The sequence below is a fragment of the Plasmopara halstedii genome (genome assembly GCF_900000015.1).
Source record: "Plasmopara halstedii genome assembly, contig: Scaffold_3060, whole genome shotgun sequence".
In the NCBI taxonomy this organism is placed as follows: domain Eukaryota; phylum Oomycota; class Peronosporomycetes; order Peronosporales; family Peronosporaceae; genus Plasmopara; species Plasmopara halstedii.
Window position 1 is genome coordinate 340,481 of NW_020189964.1, and position 9,599 is coordinate 350,079.

General features: G+C 46.3%; 3 protein-coding genes across 3 annotated transcripts; 1 reads left to right on the forward strand and 2 right to left on the reverse strand.

Moving 5' to 3' along the window:
• Positions 1–885: 885 nt before the first annotated feature.
• PHALS_06585 (resistance-nodulation-cell division superfamily) lies at positions 886–4,955 on the reverse strand (the record flags this gene model as incomplete). The annotated part of the gene is made up of 4 exons (XM_024719898.1): positions 886–918; positions 972–4,548; positions 4,623–4,688; positions 4,768–4,955. The coding sequence occupies 4 exons, from the start codon at positions 4,953–4,955 to the stop codon at positions 886–888; spliced, it is 3,864 nt and encodes a 1,287-aa protein (XP_024585151.1).
• PHALS_15176 (uncharacterized protein) lies at positions 4,954–6,786 on the reverse strand. Its single transcript, XM_036407226.1, has one exon. The coding sequence runs from the start codon at positions 6,713–6,715 to the stop codon at positions 6,455–6,457; it is 261 nt and encodes an 86-aa protein (XP_036263471.1). The 5' UTR covers positions 6,716–6,786; the 3' UTR covers positions 4,954–6,454.
• A 44-nt stretch (positions 6,787–6,830) lies between these two features.
• PHALS_06586 (DNA polymerase iota/DNA damage inducible protein) lies at positions 6,831–8,906 on the forward strand (the record flags this gene model as incomplete). Its single annotated transcript, XM_024719900.1, has 4 exons — positions 6,831–7,005; positions 7,065–7,111; positions 7,192–7,398; positions 7,470–8,906. The coding sequence occupies 4 exons, from the start codon at positions 6,831–6,833 to the stop codon at positions 8,904–8,906; spliced, it is 1,866 nt and encodes a 621-aa protein (XP_024585153.1).
• Between the last annotated feature and the right edge of the window lie 693 nt (positions 8,907–9,599).

Here is a 9,599-nt window from a genome sequence, read left to right on the forward strand (position 1 = left end):
TACACCACAGCTTCCTTGGGAGAGTGACGGGTCACTCTCATGTAACCCCGTTACAGAAACACCATACTGTAACATTTTGTATCAAACCCACAATGCGTACAGAAGTACATAGGGTACCTCCATGTAATGGCTATGTGTAGCTCATCACACTAAGTGTGGCCCATTACATACTTACTAGGATCTGGCGGTTGCATTTAGCTTATTATAAGCAGGCACAATTCGCCACTTGCTGTCAATTATCTGGCTCGGAAAGTCGGCGCCAAGTAGGGGATATACCCTTTCACCAAACCCGCCGCGTACATCGTACTGAAGAAAGCGTCGATACATTGACCGTCAAGAATTGCTTGACGTGTGTTAAGCAATTCTTGACGGTCAATGTATCGACGCTATCAGCGCACGTATCCCCCGGGCTTTCTTATGGTCCTCGGTAGTACCGATTCTTGGTACTTCTGAAAATTCCCAATTACACAAAAGTGTAATGTGAATTTCATCACAATTGTCAATTTGCACAGAACGTCCACATTTCTACAGTATATACCCCATGATTGTTTGACTAGCTATAATTCACCCATACAAAGCTTAAAACTTGATACTGTCAAATTTGCAATCATAATCTATTACAGTGCCACAAATTTATAGTCACACTTATGCTTTTCTACCAGCAAATGTAATATTTATATCATCTACTTGAGCACGAACGATGGCAGACCTTCGACTCATCCAACGCGTGCTACAGGCGCAGAAGACAACTCAGTTCTGCGCAAATGTCGACGCATGAAAAAAAATTTGACGTCGGTGACTGTGCTAAGTAGCACAGGCAGCAGCAACATACCACTGAGCACACCACACAGCACAACCATCATATACATGCGAAAGTAATACTTTTTAAACACGCGCGAGTCGGCTAGGGTCAGCACACTGAGGCCAATGATTTTAGTAACGGTAATTCCAAATACCACTGAAGTAAATACCTCGCGAAGTGCAGCACGAGCACGCTCGTCCCCCGTTCCTTGCGCCTTGGCAAAAAATCGAACGTAATGACCGCTAAACTCTACCGCAATACCAGCCGCAATGATCAGATTAACAATCGACAATCCATTGAGCATAATTTCCATTGGCTGCATCAGTCCCAGCACAAGAACAACTAGGTTTGTAGCCATCAGTGCGATTGCCAACGCATAATAGATACTGCCCAGATAAACCATTGTGACCACAAAAATGGCGGCGAGCGCAAGACCGATTAGTCTGTAGGCGTCTTCGATCACGGTCAAGTACTGCTCAAAGTACACATACGTGAGCGAGTATACCCAGACATCCACGCCAGTCTTCTCACTAATCCACTCGGCTGCAGCAAGGTTTTGTTTGTACGAGTCGATATAGTGCTGTTGAGTCGGGTTTGACGTACCTGTCACCATATATGACCAAGCTGTGATTTCTTCACCGAAGCCTCCGTTGTTTAACTTTACCGCCTGTGTAGAAGCAGTGACCGTTGGAATCGGTTTGTTGTCTATACTAAACTGTCCTCGATAAATGGAGCCTCCACCATACGAGCACGAAGAGCCGGCACTAGCTGTTGCAAACATGCTGAAAAGCGACATGTACTGATCTTCTGGTACAGGTGGTACGGTTACAGACGTCGTCAGGCATGTATCGGCTTCTGACCGCAGAGTCGCATACGTATCATTTCCGCTCTTTATTGGAATGTATGCACCGTCGGAATTCACACGACAACACTCGCTGTCAGGATTAACAAAGCCCCAAAAATCGTCCATCCACGAGTATGATGAACCGGGACTGATGTGAGTGACAGCCTTGTCGCCGGTGTTGGCCAGTGCATTCATGATGTTAGGAATCGAATAGGTGTCACATATATCCTTTGACTTGCAGAAGATTGTTTCCACGGCCTCCTCGTTTAGTGTCCACGTGCTTGGATTTCGTCCGTAGCCCGCTTCAACAATAAAGTACACAGGTACACCAGTTGCGAGATACACGTCCAGCGCATCAAAGTATTCAATCATGTAAGAGTCAGACGGCATTGCTTCTTTCTGTGGAAGCCCTTGGTCCAACGACTGTATTGAATAGATTGACCACAAAGTCCATGATAGAAACGCCAATAGCACAATCAGCTTGACAGGTTTAATAGTCAAGGCGGATGCGTAAGTGTCCACACAATAATCCAGATAATTAGTTAGTGTGCGATCTTCCGGTGTCACCGAACGGCAGGCTTCGTCGGGTCCAGGAGTCTTGGACTCCAATGACACGAGAGGAGCTGCTGTTTGCTGAGTCTGAAGACCACCCGCTGATGCTAATGGTGCTGCTGACGAGCGCTTGAAAATGATGTCGTACTTGCCGCTCAACTCACGGCGCTTGTCTAGAACGAGAATTGACAAGAATAAGGTCATCTGAAAGCAAAAGTTGACTGCTACGACACAAGACGCCATAGCTGCGAACCACAGTACAACTGGCATTGCTGAGATTGAGCCGAACGCAAATGCCACAGATTCAGCCACAGAGGCCATAAAGATACTAGGGCCAATGTACGCCAGACTCTCGGATACGATGGTTGTGGTTAATTGCTCAATTGCCTTAGGCTTTTGCTCGAGACCAACGAATAAAGCTGGCTTCTCACGTCGAAGTCTATCTTCCGTCTCGCTCATCGCGTGGATAAGGAGAAAGATGTTATCAACACCAATTGCAAGCGATAGGAAAGGGACTACTTCCATTATGATTAGTTGGAGCTTGACTCCAAACCACATGTACAGTCCGATGGTCGACGCCACTCCACAGACTATACACATCACTCCACAAAAGCCAGCCACAATCTTTGATGTTATGAAAAAGTCACGGCTAAACTTGATACGATTAATTCCGAGCGAAATGTAAATAATCATCAAGCAGTAACTCAGCGCCACGGGGCCCATACCGTTGCTCGATTCGGCATCCACCTCGTCCTGAACCGAGATTTCAGCAAAAAAGTACACATTAAACACTGTGTTAGACTTCGCCTCGTTCTTCATCGATTTAATGTACTCACGCTCCCACTTGATTGCAGGATCATTCTTGGCGTCGTCAGCATAATTGTAGATTAAGTATGACGAAACAAGCGCCACTGAATCTAAAAACAGCGTGTTATTGCTTTCTGCACCATCAGGAAACCCACCAAGGTACGTATTATACAAGTTCATGGGAGAACCGAAAGCCGACAAACATGGGCAATCGCTCATTGTAGATGGAAGGGAATCACCATCATCCAATACACTTTTCAGGTCTGTACAAAGTGCGACATCTGACGTTGTTGGAGAGTAGAGACAGTTGCTGAAGTGCGCCATCTCGAAGCCGTACTTTTCATAAAATTCGAAGTGCTCCATGTTGTTTTGAAAGTACTGAGTGATCGAGTTGACAGTACAGCCTGTGCCAGTTGCCTTCCAGCATATATCGTCCAAGGTTACTATCTCTTCATCATTAGCAGAAGTATAAACCACATCCGCCGCTGCATTTTGTATGCGAATCGCCTCCTTCAGAATCGAAGAGCGGTAAATAGTGCCTCCATCCTTGGGCACCATAATCACCTGCTCAATGCGGTAGAATGGGTTAAACAGCTCACCATAATGCTGACGCTCCTGATATGAAGTACTCGACGTAGACACCCACAATTTGATCGGATCGGTTTCGATCTCAATATTGTAAAAGCCGAAGACGCAAATTGCGATGACGCAACAAATCATCAGAATGATCTTTTTTGGCTGGTTGTCCGTCGAGACAAAGACAGCCCAAAGACGAAACTTTTTTGTCATGAGTTCGTCCATAAAACTCAAGCGTTCAGTGCTGGAATGCCCGTAGGCCTCGGATGTGTACGATCCAATGTGAGGTGTGCCGGTGTGTGAATCTGACGTGTCCAATCTACGCTCGCGATAGGCAGCAACAATGAAGCCCACAGTGAGAAACAGGGAAACGACTGCACCCAAAGTTGCAAGTATGTAGTTGAGTGGCATCCAATTGATCACACGAAGGTTCGATGCCAGGAAAATGTCAAGGTCGGCCCATGTCGAATCAGGACCAGTGACTTCAGTATCCGAAGTCACAGTATCGATAGCACCGTAGCAAGACTTGCTGTACGTTCGATCATCATTGGGGCTTATGGCGCACAGTGAGCCGCAGACGCCAATACAAGATGTCATTTGTTCGTTCATGGGAAGAATACAATTAGTCATATTTAGGCTGTCACAGTGACAAAACTTAGTCGTTTGCATCTCTTCTGGTAATTTGTCCATAGTCGTCACGTTTATCTGAAGCGGAGAGCCAATACTATTGAAAGAGTATCTTCCCATAAAGTCCATCAGGCCAAAGCCATCGTGACAATTCTGATTGGGATTGCACAGCAGTGAAAAAGAGCTGTCGTCTTTGCAAAAGTCATATATGTCACGAATCCAGTCATTGCCTACATAGTATGTGAGTTGTTCAATTGCAGGAAATACCGTATCAGGATGCTCATCATCGCCTTCCATGATACGAACTTCGTTGACGTCAAGAAAGAGACTGTTATCGGGACTGCAAGTCATTTGGCAGAAAATATTGCGTAAGTTTTCTTTGCAAGCCGAGCACAAACCGGGAATCATGCGGACCTGTGCGGACAGCCCCGTGTACTGGGACTCTGTGCAACAGAGCATATCGTCACCCTGGCCGATGGTCTGATTGAAGAGTAACGGACAGTCCACCTCAAATTGCTCGCGGTTCGAGTCTGACCACTCTGAGAATTTATTTACAAACCCAGCATCATAGGCGTTATTGACAGACGTTGGGTAATATCGATTAGGAATTGCGGCGCTCGGAGTTGTGACGGCCACGTAGGCCGAGTCAAAAGCTACGCAACGGCCAGGTGCTCGAATAAGGACACCCAGTTCTCGCACTAGAGCCGGGTCGCGAATACACTCTTCGACTTTTGAGTAGCTACACATGGTGATTTGCGACCTGATTTCGGATAGCATGGTAGCATTATCGGCGAGTGTCCATGGCACTTGGCTAGAGACAGACGAAGTGTTCATCGAATGCGCGACTGTGGAGCTGAGGCTAGTCGTTTTTGTCCTCTGAGTGACAGCACCCAGAGGCAGCAGCAGCACAGCAGAAATCAAAACGCGCATGAAGAAGGAACTGTGCGGAATAGAGAGAATTACCAAGCGAGAGCGGCGGAGCAAAACGCTCGTGATGCTTGCCTATTTGTCGGTAGAATTTCAAATGGGCTTGGTTGGAGGGAAGTCAGCGTCTGTGGCAGCGTAATACGAATAATACGAATAATGCCAACAACTCGAGTCGGACAGTGCGAACAGTGAATCCGGGCCCATCCATGCAATACAGTATTAAAAAGGCGTTGATCAAGATCAGAAGTGCTACAAGTTTCCAATTAACAGTACTGTACACAAGTTTTAATGATATGAGTCTGAATACCCTGTCGTATTTGCTAACAAACATAGTGTGGCTAATTGTCATCTGACATACTTTTTCTAATTGAGAGATTTCTGCAGTATGGATACTGCGCCCCAACACGCGGCTATGTTTGGATCCCTTTGCTGCGTGCGGCTGTGACTTGGCGGGCTTCCGACCGAATCACGTCAAGATTGCTGGAGACGATTGCTTATGAGACTAGGTGATGTTAAATTATGCTGTGAAATTTGGTTCTCACCAGTGCATCCAGGGACGCGAGATGGCAAGGTGCTCAAAAAATTTGGGCTGAATCAGATCACTTCGCGAAAGCTGCTCATCGTAAGGATCCCCTGCACCCGGCTCTCGATTGGGACTTGAGCTTCATGATGTAGCGTATCTGTGTTAGTAATTGTTTGCACAGCACCGAGAGTCTCGCACGGGGCGTGAATTGGTAGTAGCCTAGTGAGACGGCTGGCTACTAAATGTGGGTATCAATAAATTTCGAAGTCGTTCAATCAAAGGTGCATGCTAATCGTGCATCTTTGGCTGTGGCTCGTTAATGCATTAAGTTGCGATACGCAGCATCTCAGTGGTGACAGCTTTACTGACGGAGAAAGTTTCTTTGTAAGACAAAATTGAATGGCAGGAGGTACAACTTTGCAAACTTTGATTCTTGTCGTCAGGATTCATATCTGATGAATCTTCGGGCCGCAAGCTTAAAAAAATAATAAATTCGGCGCAAAACCGGTTGGTTAGTTCGTCAGAACCGTTTTTTCTAGTCGCAAAATGTATTTATTTCATTAGATGAGAACACGAGAATGGTTTCAAATTCAGCTAGTCGCTGCGCTCGACGGTCTAGTGCAGTTACGTTGCTGCATAGCTTGGTGCTAGCCTGTCCCCGTAAGCGCATTAAAAGGCTGGTTGGTCACTTCTAAGATTCGCGCGATGACGTGTCTGAGTTACATCTGTGCAACGCGACAGTTCCGTACTCGATAAGTTGCACCATAAAAACAGGGTGGAACTAACAACATACGGACTACTGAACGGTTAACGAACTTTTTAAGAAAAGATGATGAGCATGGGAGCGTCGGAAAAGAGCAAAGTTTTCTCTTTTCTTAAAACTCGTGCTCACGTCACTACCCGGCGATCTAATTTGACACCGAGCATGTGTACCGTCAGCGTACAGTTTCCATGCATTAAATGAGCATCTGTTTCTAACTTTTTGTGCAAGTAAATTTGCGTAGAAGTCAGGTTCGGAGCTGAGATATATTTCCGATGCTTTATCAAGTGCAAACATTTGGTGTGTATATGCGGTGACGCTTTCTGAACCGATTCTGAGCTTTTAAAGTCTCTTCTACTCACTTAAATTTCTTGGTAAAATTTACACACAAATATATTCCTTTAATAGGTAGATGAGCGACGACGGCTCAACGACGCGGGTGATAATTCATCTTGACCTTGACTGTTTCTATGCGCAGGTAGAACAGCGTCGTCTTCATATTCCGGAAGGTAAGCCTGTCGCGGTGCAGCAGTGGGGTAGTCTGCTAGCTATCAACTATGACGCACGCAAGTATGGCGTGAAGAAAGGTTTGATTGAGTATACCTTTTTGTAAGATATAGCCTTTGATGAACGACACTGAGATTAGGGGATTTTGTGGACGACGCTAAGAAGAAATGTCCGCAAATTCACGTGGTACGAACAATTGCCTGATTCTCCTCACCTGACGGCAAAGCCCGTACGAGGTGCTGACTAGAAGCTGACAGTTGTTACAGCCACATGTAGATACATTGGGCGAGAACCGCAAGCCGGGACATCTCTTTGACCGGACGTACCAGAAAGCCATCTTACGGAGGTACCGTGTTGCAAGTCGCGAGATCTTCGCGATTCTTAGCTCCATGGTTTCAGTGATTGAGAAGGCGAGCATCGACGAGGCATTCATGGACGTCACAGATATGGCTAAAGAGAGACTTGCGCGTATTGTGCGTTGATGTATGGTTTTGCAATGTATTAATTTTGGTGATAATTGTTATTTTTGTCTGCCCGAAGACAGAGTGTCTTTTCGTCAGATTTTTGCCAGGATCCTGCCAATCGCGATACGATGGTGTTTGGAGTAGCTGGAATGGATAAAAGTAAAACTTCTGACAAGGATTCCCTCAATTTGTGCGCGTTTCCCCTCACAAATATTGAGCAGCTTCTTTGCATTGGTGCAATTATCTCACGAGAGATTCGGCACGCAATCTACAACAAACTTGGCTATACTTGCTCAACGGGTATTGCCTGCAACAAGCTTCTTGCTAAGTTAGCGTCACCACTCAACAAACCGAACGGTCAAGTCGTGGTTGCTCCTCGCTTTGTCACCACTCTTTTGAAAAGTTTGCCAATGCGGAAGATACGAGGGCTTGGTGGTAAGCTTGGCACGCTACTCGAGGACATCTATACACGCTCAAAACCGAAGAATGTTGTAGCCGCTGGGCACGGAAAAGTGACAGCTGAAGAAAATTCTCAGATACTAACTGCGCATGCTTTCCTCCAGCGCTGCGGGCTGGCAGAACTGACCAAGCACGTTGGCCAAGAAACAGCGGCTTATGTTCATCGGATATGTCAGGGTAACGACAATGGTGAACCGGTGGAAGAGAAGAAGGTTCAAGTGAAGATAGTAAGCTGTGTAAAGCAATTTGACCAGCGCTCTGGGTCCGCATTGAGGCGTCTCGAGGAGCTCGAGTATTGGGTGCGCTTGCTGTGCGAGGAGATGGTCATACGCTGCGAGGACGAGCGCGTTGAGAACAAGCGCTTTCCCTCGCAACTGACTATTCAGTTCATGCGCGCCAAGCCTGGCGACAAGCCGCGTACGTTTAAGCTGGGCATTGCTCAGGATACGATCGTGGACAAGCTATACACAGCAGCTATGAATGTTATGAGGCTCCACTTAGATAGCGTGTTTCCAATGGCTGCCCTCAGCATGCACGCCAAGAACTTTTATGACCTCGACTCAGACTCTCCCACTATTTCGAGATTTTTCACTCGAATACCAGAAAAATCGGCTTATGTTGATCTGGCTGCAGAGCGCATGGAAGGAAATAGCAAATTGCTTGAAGCTAAACGAAATAGGATCGATTCACCAACGCGAAATTGCAGAAGGCAAAAAATATCAGCATTTTTCACTCCATCAAGCTTCACAAATGGTAGTGATGTCGAAACAGAAAAGAAAATCGCTACTGTTGCAATAGCGCACGTGGACGATGCTTGCAAGTCAGCCAGAGCATGTGAAGAAAAAATTACGTCAGGCAACGCGCAAGGAAGAGCTGCTAAATCATCTGAACATTTTTGTGAGGAGTGCAGGCATGTTGTGTCGGAGCCTCGTGCTGAGCACATTGACTTTCACTATGCATTAAAACTTAGCCAGACGCAGCGCTCAGATGCCATGGCAAACGCAGTAGTCGCGGGAACAAGAAAAAAAGGTCCAATTGATGCTTTTCTGAGCCGATAGATTTGATAAATATAACGAACATAACAAAAAACTACTTCGAAGTAAATGATTGCTTCGGTCATCCATATGGTTATCGCTCGCACCATGGAATCGATCTTGGGACTGTAGACAGTAAAGTTCCTTCCAAAAAGCCAGCTTCTGAGCAATCTCGGCAACAACGACAGCAACCACCACAAACCTATGCTCAGGTTACACGTGCAAAGTCGAAACAAACCTCGTTGCAAATGGCAATCGAGGAGAGAAGAACACGAGAAGCGCAGCCATAACAGAGAGCTCAGAATGGCATCTCGTCGGTTGAACTACCACTGATCAAGCCAAGAAAAAAATCTGACGTACTCTCAATTGTCACATTTGACGACTCCCATGGCAAGATAACTCCGCCTGGAAGTCCCAGTCCACAACATAAACCTCAAATGTTACTTCTGACAAATGGAAAGGATGACTTTTCCACCGCGACAAACAAGAAGAAGCGCTCAAGAAACGAGGTCGATTTTTCCAACATGCTCGTGAAACAGTGGCCACAGCTTCTGGGTGGTGTTGCCACAGCCAAGTGCTGCAGTCTATGGAAGTTTGGTCCTCGATACCAAGTTGTTTCTGTTGATATGAAGCGTCCAGAGGAGCAAAGTACATCGACTGAATTACTTCCTCTGTCCGAAAATATAAGCTGGTGTCTATTACTGCGCGTGTCCGAAA

What these genes read in the sequence shown, in the direction of transcription:
- PHALS_15176 (XM_036407226.1), bottom strand. Translation starts at nt 6,715, where the DNA reads ATGTTTGCACTTGATAAAGCATCGGAAATATATCTCAGCTCCGAACCT.